Source organism: Marmota monax, unplaced genomic scaffold (assembly GCF_021218885.2).
Source record: "Marmota monax isolate L192 unplaced genomic scaffold, Marmota_monax_Labrador192_F-V1.1 WCK01_AAM20220418_F8-fsc00080, whole genome shotgun sequence".
NCBI classification, from domain to species: domain Eukaryota; kingdom Metazoa; phylum Chordata; class Mammalia; order Rodentia; family Sciuridae; genus Marmota; species Marmota monax.
The window spans coordinates 7,788,502-7,802,868 of record NW_026694750.1 but is presented as its reverse complement, the minus strand read 5'-3'; the positions used below and the strand labels follow the sequence as shown (position 1 = coordinate 7,802,868).

Below are 14,367 nucleotides of genomic sequence, written 5' to 3'. Positions count from 1 at the left end.
GGCCGGGGCCGGGGCCGCGGGCGCCGCCGGGGCGCGCGGGGCGGCGGCGGGGGCCGCGGGGGCCCGGGCGCGCGGGAGCGGGAGCGGCCCGTGGAACCCGAGCGCGCCATGGAGGCGGCGGCAGGCGGCCGCGGCGGCTTCCAGCCGCACCCGGGGCTGCAGAAGACGTTGGAGCAGTTCCACCTGAGCTCCATGAGCTCGCTTGGCGGTCCGGCCGCCTTCTCGGCGCGCTGGGCTCAGGAGGCCTACAAGAAGGAGAGCGCCAAGGAGGCGGGTGCGGCCTCTGTGCCTGCGCCGGTGCCCACAGCCGCCGAGCCGCCGCCCGTGCTGCACCTGCCCGCCATCCAGCCGCCGCCGCCCGTGTTGCCCGGGCCCTTTTTCATGCCGTCCGACCGCTCTACCGAGCGCTGCGAGACCGTGCTGGAGGGCGAAACCATCTCGTGCTTCGTGGTGGGTGGCGAGAAGCGCCTGTGCCTGCCGCAGATCCTCAACTCGGTGCTGCGCGACTTCTCGCTGCAGCAGATCAACTCGGTGTGCGACGAGCTGCACATCTACTGCTCGCGCTGCACAGCCGACCAGCTGGAGATCCTCAAAGTCATGGGCATCCTGCCCTTCTCCGCGCCCTCGTGCGGGCTCATCACCAAGACGGACGCCGAGCGCCTGTGCAACGCGCTGCTCTACGGCGGCGCCTATCCGCCGCCCTGCAAGAAGGAGCTGGCGGCCAGCCTGGCGCTGGGCCTGGAGCTCAGCGAGCGCAGCGTCCGCGTGTACCACGAGTGCTTCGGCAAGTGCAAGGGGCTGCTGGTGCCCGAGCTCTACAGCAGCCCCAGCGCGGCCTGCATCCAGTGCCTCGACTGCCGCCTCATGTACCCTCCGCACAAGTTCGTGGTGCACTCGCACAAGGCCCTGGAGAACCGGACCTGCCACTGGGGCTTCGACTCCGCCAACTGGCGGGCCTACATCCTGCTGAGCCAGGACTACACGGGCAAGGAGGAGCAGGCGCGCCTGGGCCGCTGCCTGGACGACGTAAAGGAGAAGTTCGACTACGGCAACAAATACAAGCGGCGGGTGCCCCGGGTGAGTATTCCCGGCTCCCAAGCCTGGGAGGTGTGCTCTGGGCGGGGGGCTCTCCTGGGCTGGGACCCCGTCCTCCCAAGGCAGGAATGTGTGCTTGTGCCCTGTCTTGCCAGCCACAGGGATTTGTTTTAAGGAAATTTGGGGAAAGAAACTGTCCACTCTTGTTTTGTGTCAGTGTCCCTCTATCTGTGGGGCCCCACCGTCTAGGAGGAAGGCCCTCCTGCCTGGTGGGCTTGTCCTCAGGGGTAGCCTGAATGGAAGTCTCGGTGGCCAGGCCTGGCGAGTGTAAAGCCTCCCCCAAGCCCTCAACCTGGCCTGGATAGGTTGGGCCTTGGCCAGTCCATGAAGAGGCTCTGGGAAGTCCAATGGACTGAACCCCAGCTGTGGGCCTCAGGCTAGGGCCCCCATGGGCCCCCATGGGGGCGTTCAGACAGGGTTGGGGTGAAGTCTGTCACATTCACCCCAGAAGTCTCCCAGACCTGCAGAGGGGTGCCTGCCCTTCGGTCCCAGGCGAACACCCTGATTTGATTCCTAACTCCCCTGAAGTCTTGGGACACGGACCTAAGAAATGAAGCCAAGCGTTGGCTGCTGTGGCAGGCGCTGAGACTTGGTGACTGCAGCCCTGTGCCCTGAGTCCCTGTGGTCGTGGGTCTTCAAGTGTCTCTGAAGCACATGGGCTGGTGTGCAGAGCTGCCCACCCAGGTCCTGTTGTTTGTGTTGTTTCTGGGCAGCTCCTGGCTACTAGATGGTGAGACCGAGTCCACAGGAACTTTCTGTAGCGCGCGTCCAGAGTATCTGTGACTCTTAAATATTCTGGCTTACTAAACGGCACACACAGACGCTGCATTGGCTCAGCTATTCTTGGGAGGCCTAATTAATTCAGCTATTGCATCAAACTTTTTTTTTCTAAATCTGTGAATAGATGCTGCAGCCCGGTTTTCTCTGGGCGCCCCTCCAGCATAGTGTCAGAGTTGTTGGGGGAGGGGCCGTGAAGAGCGCTGCTAGAGCGCGTGTGCTGTGTGTTGTGTGTTTAGTAGCTGTCGCAGTCGTGGTTCTGACCTGGCGAGGCCAGCACCCAGGTGCAGCTGCCTGCAGCCCCAGCACGCTGCTGGCCCTTCATTTCAGATGGGGAGTTGGCTATGGAGTTCCCTGTGAGCAGGGTCTGTCTGTTTGGGGTGCCAGCTTGAGTGGCCCAAGGATGCCACGTGTGCGGGCTGCTGGGGTGGGCCCTGCTGTGGTGGAGCGGGCGACTGGCGAGGCCCCGCTGCTCGGCAGGCTTCACTGATTTCCAGAGTGGGAGTGAGCCAGGGAGCACCGAGGTCCCGCCTGAGCAGGGCGTGTCTGGTTTGTTTTTGTTGACTCTGGGTCATGTGTGTATTGGAGGTCTCTCTTTCTGGGCTTTGCAGACCAACAGGGCCCCTCTGTCCCAGCTGTTGCCTGGGGGTGGGCCGCAGGTCTTCCCCTTCTTTGCAGCCAGCCCTGGGTTCTGATTCTGAGGGTCCTCGGGTGCAGAGAGGGCCAGTGCTGCTGAAAGGAAGGAGGATGGCACCCTGGGTCCTAGGGACAAGGCCTGGGTGGCTCCTTGGGTCATGGCGGATGGTTTGGAGCTTCTTTTCCCGCATGTTCTCCCTGGCAAGGCTCTGTCACTTTGTTTACTGATTTAAGAGAAATTCCTCAAAGTGAAGAGGAAGACCCTGGAGTGACTGGGGTTTCCTGGCTGGAGTGACAGCCCTGCCCCTGCTTAGGCAGCGGGGGCCTGGGCCTGGGCGGCTCCTGCATGCTTTCCTGATGAGGGAGGAGGGTGGGAGGGCCGGCTCCCCTCGTGGGACACTCCCTGTCTGTGTGCCCCCCTCTGCCTTCAGCCCAGAGTGTCCTCGGCTCTGTGACCTGCAGTTGGGGGTCCTCCTGTACCGGCCACTCCATATCCCCCCAACAGCCATGTGGTGGTTGTCTGTGACAGTTATGTGCCATGTGGAAATGGGGTCAGTCTAGGGGGTGTGGACCTGAGGTTGACCAGGTCCATGCACTGCCCTCTTTGCCGGCTCCTCCCACTCTCCTCTGGGAAGCCTATTCATGGGATATGTTTTGATTTCTTCACTTCCTTTGTAGCTTATTTTAATATTTTTGATCTACTGAGGAGGAGGGCTGGAGGAACAAAGACCATACTGGAACTCTGTGCAGGGCCGCTGCTCCTGGCAGACCTGGGGCCTGCTGACAGGCGTGAGCTGAAATCCTTCCTGGTCTTGGTGGGAGGTGGGTGGGGCTCCCGTCCAGTGAGGCTGGCGAGGCCCCTGCCCCTGACGCCCTGACTGCCTCGGCCGCCCGCTTGGCCATGGCCTGGCTGAGCTGGTGCCGGGTTCGGTGGGGCTCCAGCTTTGAGCCCAACCTTCATGAAGGCAGATGTGCCGGGGACCTTGGCACGTTGTTGGGGCTGTGACAGTGTTTAGGGTTGGTGACCTTCTGTGGTGACAGGAACTGTCCACTCTTGTCTAGTGGTTGACCTGGGGCCTGCTGACAGCTTCCTGCTGGCATGGCTTAGAACACACAGGCTTCCTGGGTGCTCAGTGAGCCACTTGTAGGACTTTCATGACTGCTGTCCTTGGCGTGTGTCCTGCAGTGAGCCGAGCCTACCCAGCTGAGGAGCCTCTGGGGATTGTGCTCATATTCCTCCTCTGTCCCTCTTGGCTGTGTGACCTTGAGCGAATTGCTTAACCTTTCTGGTACACTTTTCGTATAAGCGGGGGCTAATGCTTTCTGATCCTGGGTGTCAGGTGTTGCAGGACAGGTTGCTTTGCTGCGGGCACACAAGGTGGATGGATGGAGCCTCTCAGCCGTCCCCACTGGCTTCTGCCTGACAGAGCCCTCTTCCTCGCTCTGTCTTCCTATTAGCATAGATTGCTGTCTGTCTGAAAGGGAGACAGCCGGGGACAGTTCGCACTGCCACTTGGCTTGCTGCCTGGGATGAGGCTGCTGTCCTCAGGCCGTCATGCTGTAGCCCAGGGTTGCCCTCCCAGGCTGAGACCAGGGTACTGGGGTGCCTCCCCTGGGCTGGAGTGGGCTCTGCCCCTGCGTGTGCTGGAGGGGGCTGCCTTGCTCGACACTGTGGCTTGGACATTCTTATGGTGAGAAAGCTGGGTTCTTGGTCGCTGTACCTGTGTCCTTCAGAGCCAGCTTCCCGGGGGGACCCATAGGTCTAGTTGTCATCATTGGTGGTTGCTGTGGCCGACGTGCATTTAGGGGACTGCAGTGCGGATTGTCTGAATTCCTCAGGCTGGACGTTTTTGCCTGGGTGCCTTGATGCCCTCCCCTGGCCCCAGGTAGCCTTTCAGTCGATAACTGGCTAGCCGAGACCTGAGACTGCTGTGGGAAGGCTGGCCTCAGGGTGTGGGGACCCATCTGCCACCTGGGTCCGTGCTCCCTGCACAGCCTCTGCGGGTGGCCTGTGAGTGTGCTTCAGGCGCGGCTTTTCCTTGGGACTTGGGGTGTTTGGAAGGGGGAGCATGCCTCTGTGCTAACCCTGAGGTTGGGCCCTGGCCTGGAGCCCCTGCAGGAGGAGGGGCCTGCATCTGGTCTGGTCTGGTCGCTGGCTGAGGCTCCAGAATGATGTCCAGCAGGGTCTTTCCAAAGGGACGACAGTGGCTTGAGAGTGGGCTCCAGGCCCGGCCTTCCCGTGGGAGCCGTCCTGCAGCAGGGGGAGGTGTGGGCCAGCATGACCCAGCCTGCCCACTCCCACGGCTGGGTTTCTTCTGAAGGGGGCAGAGCCATGCATTGTCCTCCAGGGGTATGTCCACCAGTTTCCAGGACCCCTTAGCCTCTGGGGCAGCAGGGTGGTGGAGTGCCCCTGTCTCCGTCCCCGGCTGTCCCTTTGGAGTCTCTGTGGGTCTGGGCTCCGGAGAGTAAGGTCATTGGCAGCGCCGCAGCGTCTAGCTTCCCCGCCTCCCTGCAGCCGGTTTGTGTAATGTCTGTCTGAAGTGTCGCGGAAGGGCAGACAGGATGTGGAGCTGAGGAAGTCTGGGTGAAGTGTGAGCCGCCCCGCCCGGAGCCGGGTGTGGGGCGCCCCAGCCCAGGTCTGAGCCGCACCGCTGCCCGCAGGGCTGGAGGCGGCGGTTCCGGGGCCCATGCCCTGGCTGTCTGGCAGGAGGTGTCCGGCCGCCGGACTCTGTGGCAATAATGTGTCTCTTTCTAAGGATTGCGAAAGTCTAGGGAGGTTTCTCCACTGGAAGAGTTGTGCAAGTTTCAACTGAAATGTTTTTAAAAAGTTTCTTTGTTTTGAGTCAAAATACGGAGGTCGGATTACTTCCGGGAGAGCTGAGAGAAGGAGCCCCCAGTTCTGGCTGGCAGCCCTCGGGGAAGGGGATAGGTGTGAGCAGATGCGGGCTGTGGGGTGGGTTCTCCTGGTGCCTTGGCCTCACCTGCAAGGTCAGGAGCTGGTTTTGATCCGCGTCTGTCCTGCAGCCCAACGTGGCCACTGACCCGCTCTGACTTCCTGATCTCTTCCCTACTCTGGACAGGTGCTGCGTCGGTGCAGCGAGCAGGGGCTCTGGGCGGTGGGCCCTGGGCACCCTGGGCCAGCGAGTGTCCCCAGTGTGCTTCCAGGGGTGGGCAGGGTCCCCCAGCTTCAGGCCCACCCATGCTTGCATCTTCTCCTCTAAACCAAGGACCAGGCTTCAGGTGAATCCCAAGCGGGCTGTGGAGAAGGCAGCCTGCAGGCGGCCTCTGCGTCCCTGCGTTGCTCCGGCCTTTGCTGGAGGTTCCCGTTCTTTGGAGTCTTGTTTCTTTGGGCAGAAGCAGGTAAAAGGGCCTTGGCACCAGCCTGGGCGGCAGCTGGACTCTGTCTTGGCGTTGGCGCTTTTATCTCCTGTGACTTGACTTTCCCGGCTTCTGAAGACTTTTAAAGAGTGGCTGCAGCGTCAGCGGGAAGTCAGGTGTGGCTGGCGGGTGTGCAGCCTAGTGGCCTCTGGGAGCTGTGGTGGCTACTATCAGGTCAGGGCTGGGTGGGGGGTCGCAGCTGTGTCCTAGCTCTGGAGGGGAACACGTGGGGCTGTGCGGCTGCTTCGAGGGCTGGCAGCTCTGTGTTCACGGATGGAGAAGGAAGGTTGGCAGCCCTCAGGAGTGAGCAATGTCTTTCTGGGGTGTCCTTCTCTCACCCCTTCTGTGTTTGGAAGGAAGCACTTCACTCAGGTTGTATGTAGGGACACGGCCAGGGGTCCCTGTCGGTGTGCTCGGAAAGGTCTGGAATGTTGCGCTTGGCTGGTGCCTGAGCACTGGTGTTCTTCCCAGCCTGCTCTCCCTGGCTGTGGCTTCCATGGAACTTCCGCTGGTCACTGTGAAAGCAGCAGCTGTTGGGAAGGTCTCCCTGGGACTCCCACTGTGCTGCTTGTTTCCTGGGTATAGGAGGCTGGTCCTGCCTGGGGACCCAGGGAGCGTCACCACTGTCCCCAGGATTTGCAAAGCTAGCTTCACACCAGGGCCTGAGGGAGGTGAGGGTGTCTCATGGAGCTGACCAGACACTGGTGTGGCCCATTCCCACCGTGATGCCCCAGGAGCCTGGGGGGTGGGGGTGGGGGTGGGGGTGGGGTGGTAACCACACTTGGCTGCCTGAGCAGTTCAGTGGGAAGTGGGAGTACTGGGGGAGTGCCCAGAGGTGTCCCACCCACGGCACAATGGCAGCTCACTGGCTGACCACACTGCCCCTTTCTGCAGTGTCCCTGGTGACGCCATGGTTCCTCAGAGTCATGTTGTTGGGGCCAAATGGGCGTCTGCTGAAGATCTCCTCTGCTGTGGGCTCTGTCTGTGCTCGGGGAGTCCAGTGCTGCTGCCAGGTGTCCTCTGATTACTGTGCTGTCGACGTCTGCGTGCTCAGAGCAGGACATGCTCCCCCTCCCTTCAGACCCCCTCAGCCGGGCTGGGCAGGCATGTGCACACAGGGACTGCGGGTCCAGCTGTTGGGACGGTGGGCTGCGCGGACCCCGTACCGGGAGTGACAGGAAGTGTCTGTTTACTGTGGATCGTGTCTTTCCTGTAAGCAGAGAAGTCTTACACCAATGGGTGTCCCGTGTTGGGGCACCCCTCCTTGAGGTACAGGCTGGCTGGGCACCTAGCTTGACTTCCAGGATGTGGGAGAGCATCTGGTACCCGGGACCCGTGGCCAGAGGCGGGCTGTGTGAGCCAGGGGCCACCGTGGCACCAAGACCCTGCTGTCCTCGGATCTGGGAGCAGTTCTGCTGCCCTGTGTGTTTGGGCCTCAGAGGCATCTCTGGCCAGGCGTGCTGTGCTGCAGTCACCTGGTGGTCTCTACCCAGGGCAGCTCCTGTGTTGTCAGGGGCCCAGGAGTGGGCATCCCTGGGCCCTTCCCTGCTGGCCCCAGGAGGTTTTGTGAGCACAATTGGGCCTTGCGCTCATTTGGAGAATACACACCCCTTGGCAGGTAATTTGTTCTTGTACTTCCTCCAGTGGCTTGTGGGCAGTGGGCAGGCCCCTGCGCTGGCTACAGCACCAAGCCCACCCACACCTCTGGCCTTTCCAGTTACTGTGGTTCCCCAGGTGGCCAGGCTATGTCAGGCCTTTGTGCCCTGGAATGTGCTGCTGTCCTCTGCTGTCTAGGAGGTGGGTGGCCCTGCAGGATCTCCCTGGTGCAGAGTGGGCCAGTCTTGATGTCAGCGCCCTGTCTGTCCTCTCGGTGCCAGTGCTGCTTGGGCATCTAACGTGGCACTCTGGTCTCCTGGCTCAGCCGCGAGGCTCCCCTCTCGGGAAGCAGGAAGAGCCCAAGGCCCCCAAGTGAGGGGCTTATGCTGGTTATGGGAGAGAGCATAGGGCTGGACTTCGACCTGGCCTCTGTAGGGGCCGAGGAGGGGATGTTGGGACTTGTGCTGCCAGCATGGCTGTGGGGTGTCCTGGGTGCTGCGGTGGGATGCACAGGCTCTCAGCTTGGTGCTCTCGGGAAGGGGCTTGGCTGGAAGGTGCCCAGACCCCGTGGCTGGTGTTATGCTTTTGAGGCCTCACGGGTGGCTCCCTAGTCCCAGTGTGGAATAGCAGGGCGTGGGGACCCTCCTTGTCCTGCCATGCTGTGCCCTCCCTGCCTCACCTGCTCCTACAACCTGTGTTGCCCAAACCATTAAAAATTTATACTCCCGAGTTGAATGATATGCAAATGTAGTCAATTAAGCGAGGGGATTTTAATTAGCAGTTTAAGTTCATGTGTGAAGTGCCTTGCCTTAATTACTTGACAGTTTTGTTGTAAATTTGCTAAGTTTTTTTTTGCAGAACTATCAAAACTGTGATTTTTTTTTTTTTTAAACATCCTTGTATGCAGTAAGTGTCGCCCAGCTTGCCTGACCCTCTGGATTTCGCCTTGATTTATAAAGCTCTTTAAACTGTGAAAACAAGGTAAACCCCGTGGGTCGCTTGGGTGCAGCGTGGAGGGTCAGGCTGTGTTCCCTGGTTTGCAGAGCGTGGCTGGCAGAGCTGCGGAGAGCAGGGAGTCTCTCTCGCAGCCTGTCTCTGGCTAGCTGATGGAGCCTGCACTGTCCACAGGGACACCTGGAAAGGACTCAGGAGGGTTTCCACCTGGCTGGGGTCCTAGAGCTGGGTGTGCTGTGGCCAGGGACCTGTGGGTTGCTGGAGTCCTTGATGCTTGCAGTCAGCTGTCCTTGCCGGTTTGTTCTCACGCCCCCATGGGCTCACAGGTGGGTTTATGAGAGGCCAGGGCTCCAGTTCTGAAGTTTCTTGCCTGACCGTGTGAGAGCCTTCAGGCCAAGCGCCTGCCAGGTGCCCTTCCCAACCGCTGGGCCTGGGCCCCACCTGTGTCCCTGGCTGGAGGCTGGGGTGGTGGGTGGTTGAGGCATGGGCTACCTGCTGGATTAGGATGTGTGTCCACTTCCCTGGGCTGCCCTCAAGGCCACCTATGGCAGGGTCTTGGGTTTTCAGCTCGACTTGCTTTCATTGCAGTTGTGTTGCTTAGTGACTGGTGTGTCCTCAGGCAGGTTGTAAGCATCTCAGTGCGGCCGCAGCCCTGAGCCCACAGCCCAGCCCTTGAGTCCTGCAGGAGCAGGGCCCAGGCCTCCATGTTGGGTCTTTGCCAGTCCCCTTTTCGCCTGTCTGTGGTGCTGTGATTGACACCAGGGCTTACGCACACAGGTGTGCACTGTACCACTAAGCCACGTCCACGACCCTGCTTTCTGTTTTCTTTTGTGGTCCTGGGGATTGAACCCAGGAACTCTTTACCATCGAGCTGCACCCCCAGCCCTTTTTATCTTGAGACAGTTTTGCCAAGACCCCCAGACTGGCCTTGAACTTGGCATCGTCCTGCCTCAGCCTCTCAAGTTGCTGGGATCACAGGTGTGGCGCCTGGCGGCCCTGTGCTTCTGCAGTGTCCTGTACGAGGCGTGCTGCAGGGCAGGCCTGAGCAGCCTTCCCACGGTCCTGCAGGCTGCTCCCAGGCTCCACCAGACAGGCCCGGAAGCTGCTGCCTGGGCAGCACTCCCACCCGCTCAGTGGTTTAAGCCTGTGCTTCGAGACATACCCCAGCATGGAGAGGCCCAGAGGAAGTGCTGGGCACAGGAGCTGCCGGCCATGGTCCTGCAGGGTGTGCCTGTGTGGCTGCACCTGCCTCTAGAGTAAGTGCTTTGTTTCCTCATTTAATGAGCATTTTTCAAAAATTTTGTGATTTCTTTTGGTGATTTGATTGCCCCCTCCTCTGCACCAATGGGAGGAGGGTGGTGACCAGGAGGTATCACCAGGCGTGGCCCCAGGTGGCTCTAATGTCACTCTGGTTGGCTCAGCTTCATCATGGGTAGCTTTGCTGTGTGCCTCTGGGGACAGGAGCACAGAGTGCCCTGGAGTCTCAGTGTGTGTGCGTGTAGGAGCCGTGGGCTGTCCGCAGCAGGCCTGGCCAGGAGGTTCCGTCAGGCCCACCTTCTGGAGAGCTGCCCTGTCTCCGTGCGCGTCTCCTGGCTGGTGTGGGTGTGCGGTGTGCGGTGTGCCCGAGGGGAGCGTCTGGCTGGCCTGCTGGCACAGCGCGCACCTGCACGTCCTTCACACGCTTCAGTCACACAGGTGACCTTGGTTCTCGGCTGGTGTGTTCCCAGGTGGCAGGGCTGTTGCCTGGCATGTAGGAGGCCCTGGGTTCCGTCCTCAACACTGGAGAATAAAAAAGTCAGCCTCGTGCACATTTCTGAACAATTCCTTGGTAGACTCGCCCCCAAAAGGCAGGCCTTTTCAAGGCGCTGGTCGCCGTTGCCAGGACTCTGTGGAGCGGCTGCAGAGCTGCCCGCTTCTCTGCAGCCTTCATTTGTGTGGGGTGTGAGGAATTGCCTAGTTAGTTCGCATTTTTAAAAATTATTTTATTGACTTTCACGTGGTGCTGAGGATCGAGCCCAGGGCCTTGCTCGTGCTAGGCGAGCGCTCTACCGCTGAGCCACCACCCAGCCCCCGCCCCTTGGTTTTGCTTTTTAAATCGTCAGTTTCAGCAGGTTGGCCTCGTGTGTTTCTGTTTATCGTGGTGAACCATCCATGACACAGTCTCGTCACCGCTGTTTCTGAATGTGTGCTTCCGGGGTACCCGTGGCACTCGGGTTGCTGTGTGGCCATCGCCACCTTCCGGCTCAGCTGCCTCCTCTGCATGCTGTGCTGTCCCTGCCAGCCCTGGACGTGCAGTGCAGTCTGGGTCCTGACCCTCTGGCGCCGGGCTTAGCTGGCTGAGGGTCGGGGTCGCACCTGCCAGCGCCCCTTCGGGACCAAGTGACGCTTCACATCATGGAGGTGCACGTTTCTGTCACCATTGCTGGGACCAGCGGCTGCTTGGGGTGCTTCTGCCCCTGGCTCTTGTCACCCTGCCGTGGATGTCGGAGCCTGAGCATCTGTTTGGGTCCTGTTTCCAGGCCTCTTGGGGTCAGAGTGGGATTGCTGGACCACGTGGCGGTTCTATTTTGAGCTTTTGAGGAACTGGCCTGCTGCTCCGCCAGGCGGTGTGGTGTTGCTTCCTGCCAGCCTGCGGGAGCGCCAGGGTCTGCACTGCCCCTGCGTTCCTGTCTGCTGACAGTGTCCACCTGGCGCGCAGAGGCATCTGGCGGTGGCTTTGATGGTTTCCCTGGTGACAAGTGGTGTCCAGCATCCTTTGGGCGGGCACCTGTTGGCATGCGAACATCCTCTCTATGGGAAGGTCTCTTGGGTTCTTCTGCCGTCTGAGCCAGTTCGTTGGGGTTTTGTTCAGGGCTTTGTGGATGTCAGGTGTGGTTCTCAGTGGGTTTGTGAGGTGTTGGGGTTTGGTTAGGGTGTAGTTGTTGGGTTTGTGAGGTGTTGGGTTTTGTTCGGGTATAGTTAGTGGGTTTGTGAGGTGTTGGGTTTGGTTAGGGTGTAGTTGTTGGGTTTGTGAGGTGTTGGGTTTGGTTCGGGTATAGTTAGTGGGTTTGTGAGGTGTTGGGTTTGGTTCGGGTATAGTTAGTGGGTTTGTGAGGTGTTGGGTTTGGTTCAGGTGTAGTTGTTAGTGGGTTTGTGAGGTGTTGGGTTTGGTTTGGGTGTGGTTCTCAGTGGGTTTGTGAGGTGTTGTGTTTTGGCTTGGGTGTAGTTGTTGGTTTTGTGAGGGGTTGGGGTTTGGTTCAGGTGTAGTTAGTGGGTTTGCGAGGTGTTGGGGTTTGGTTCAGGTGTAGTTGTTAGTGGGTTTGCGAGGTGTTGGGATTTGGTTCAGGTGTAGTTGTTAGTGGGTTTGTGAGGGGTTGGGGTTTGGTTCAGGTGTAGTTAGTGGGTTTATGAGGTGTTGGGGTTTGGTTCAGGTGTAGTTGTTAGTGGGTTTGTGAGGGGTTGGGGTTTGGTTCAGGTGTAGTTAGTGGGTTTATGAGGTGTTGGGGTTTGGTTGAGGTGTAGTTGTTAATGGGTTTGTGAGGGGTTGGGTTTTGGTTCAGGTGTAGTTGTTAGTGGGTTTGTGAGGGGTTGGGGTTTGGTTCAGGTGTAGTTGTTAGTGGGTTTGCGAGGTGTTGGGATTTGGTTCAGGTGTAGTTGTTAGTGGGTTTGTGAGGTGTTGGGGTTTGGTTCAGGTGTAGTTAGTGGGTTTATGAGGTGTTGGGGTTTGGTTGAGGTGTAGTTGTTAATGGGTTTGTGAGGGGTTGGGTTTTGGTTCAGGTGTAGTTGTTAGTGGGTTTGTGAGGGGTTGGGGTTTGGTTCAGGTGTAGTTAGTGGGTTTATGAGGTGTTGGGGTTTGGTTCAGGTGTAGTTGTTAGTGGGTTTGTGAGGGGTTGGGGTTTGGTTCAGGTGTAGTTAGTGGGTTCATGAGGTGTTGGGGTTTGGTTCAGGTGTAGTTGTTAGTGGGTTTGCAAGGTGTTGGGGTTTGGTTGAGGTGTAGTTAGTGGGTTTGTGAGGGGTTGGGTTTTGGTTCAGGTGTAGTTGTTAGTGGGTTTGTGAGGTGTTGGGTTTGGTTCAGGTGTAGTTGTTAGTGGGTTTGTGAGGTGTTGGGTTTGGTTCAGGTGTAGTTGTTAGTGGGTTTGTGAGGTGTTGGGTTTGGTTCAGGTGTAGTTGTTAGTGGGTTTGTGAGGGGTTGGGTTTGGTTTGGGTATAGTTAGTGGGTTTGTGAGGTGTTGGGTTTGGTTTAGGTGTAGTTGTTAGTGGGTTTGTGAGGGGTTGGGGTTTGGTTCAGGTGTAGTTGTTAGTGGGTTTGTGAGGTGTTGGGGTTTGGTTCAGGTGTAGTTAGTGGGTTTGTGAGGTGTTGGGGTTTGGTTCAGGTGTAGTTAGTGGGTTTGTGAGGTGTTGGGGTTTGGTTCAGGTGTAGTTAGTGGGTTTGTGAGGTGTTGGGGTTTGGTTCAGGTGTAGTTGTTAATGGGTTTGTGAGGTGTTGGGGTTTGGTTCAGGTGTAGTTAGTGGGTTTGTGAGGGGTTGGGGTTTGGTTCAGGTGTAGTTGTTAGTGGGTTTGTGAGGGGTTGGGGTTTGGTTCAGGTGTAGTTGTTAGTGGGTTTGTGAGGTGTTGGGTTTGGTTCAGGTGTAGTTGTTAGTGGGTTTGTGAGGTGTTGGGGTTTGGTTCAGGTGTAGTTGTTAGTGGGTTTGTGAGGTGTTGGGGTTTGGTTCAGGTGTAGTTAGTGGGTTTGTGAGGTGTTGGGGTTTGGTTCAGGTGTAGTTAGTGGGTTTGTGAGGTGTTGGGGTTTGGTTCAGGTGTAGTTAGTGGGTTTGTGAGGTGTTGGGGTTTGGTTCAGGTGTAGTTGTTAATGGGTTTGTGAGGTGTTGGGGTTTGGTTCAGGTGTAGTTAGTGGGTTTATGAGGGGTTGGGGTTTGGTTCAGGTGTAGTTGTTAGTGGGTGTGCGAGGTGTTGGGGTTTGGTTGAGGTGTAGTTGTTAGTGGGTTTGTGAGGGGTTGGGGTTTGGTTCAGGTGTAGTTGTTAGTGGGTTTGTGAGGGGTTGGGGTTTGGTTCAGGTGTTGTTAGTGGGTTTGCGAGGTGTTGGGGTTTGGTTCAGGTGTAGTTGTTAGTGGGTTTGCGAGGGGTTGGGGTTTGGTTCAGGTGTAGTTGGTGGGTTTATGAGGTGTTGGGGTTTGGTTCAGGTGTAGTTGTTAGTGGGTTTGCGAGATGTTGGGGTTTGGTTCAGGTGTAGTTAGTGGGTTTGCGAGGTGTTGGGGTTTGGTTGAGGTGTAGTTGTTAGTGGGTTTGCGAGGTGTTGGGGTTTGGTTGAGGTGTAGTTGTTAGTGGGTTTGTGAGGTGTTGGATTTGGCTTAGGGTGGTTCTCAGCAGTTTTGTTCCATCGCTCTGGGCTGTATGTTGTTTTATAGGGCAGTAGCAGGGTGTCATGGCTTCTGTTGCTGGAGGGCCAGTTCTGGGTGTCTGCTGGCACCTTGGGAGGTGGCCGTCTCTGGGCCCTGTGAGCCTGGTTTCCCGGGGCTGTGACCTCCTCAGAGCCGGCTGTGCCTGGCTGTGCCCGGGGAAGGGCTCCTGCCTGACTTGGCTGAGAGCAGCCTGCGAGGGCAAGGGCTGGGATGTGCCTCACGTGTGGAGGAAGTGGGCCAGGCCTGGGTGCTGCTCTCTGGAGCGCTGCGGTGTGCCTGGACGGCAGTGGCCACAGAGGTTGATGGCCCAGGGTCAGCTTGCTTGCTGTCTGAAGGCTCACCCCTCCCCTTTGTTGGGGGTGTGGTGCCTCTGGAAGCTCTGCTGGGGTGGGAGGTGCGCACCTGTGGAGGCCATGGCTGAGTGACGGCTGGCCCGGGAGGGGCCGCAGGAGGGGTACAGGCCCAGGGGAGCTGCTGTCCCCTGCCAGCTCTTCCTTCTGGCTCTGAGCTCTTAAGAGCAAGCGATGGTCTCCCTGAAGGCCACGCTTCTTG

General features: G+C 58.7%; 1 protein-coding gene across 1 annotated transcript in view; it reads left to right on the top strand.

The window, feature by feature from the left end:
- The first annotated feature begins 66 nt into the window (after positions 1 to 66).
- The window catches only part of Ski (SKI proto-oncogene), a 55,237-nt gene continuing 40,936 nt past the window's right edge, over positions 67 to 14,367 (top strand). The window contains exon 1 of the mRNA XM_046424766.2: positions 67 to 1,077. Coding sequence (XP_046280722.1) covers positions 109 to 1,077 — 969 coding nt within the window. The 5' untranslated portion in view covers positions 67 to 108. The remainder of the gene's footprint in view (positions 1,078 to 14,367) is intronic.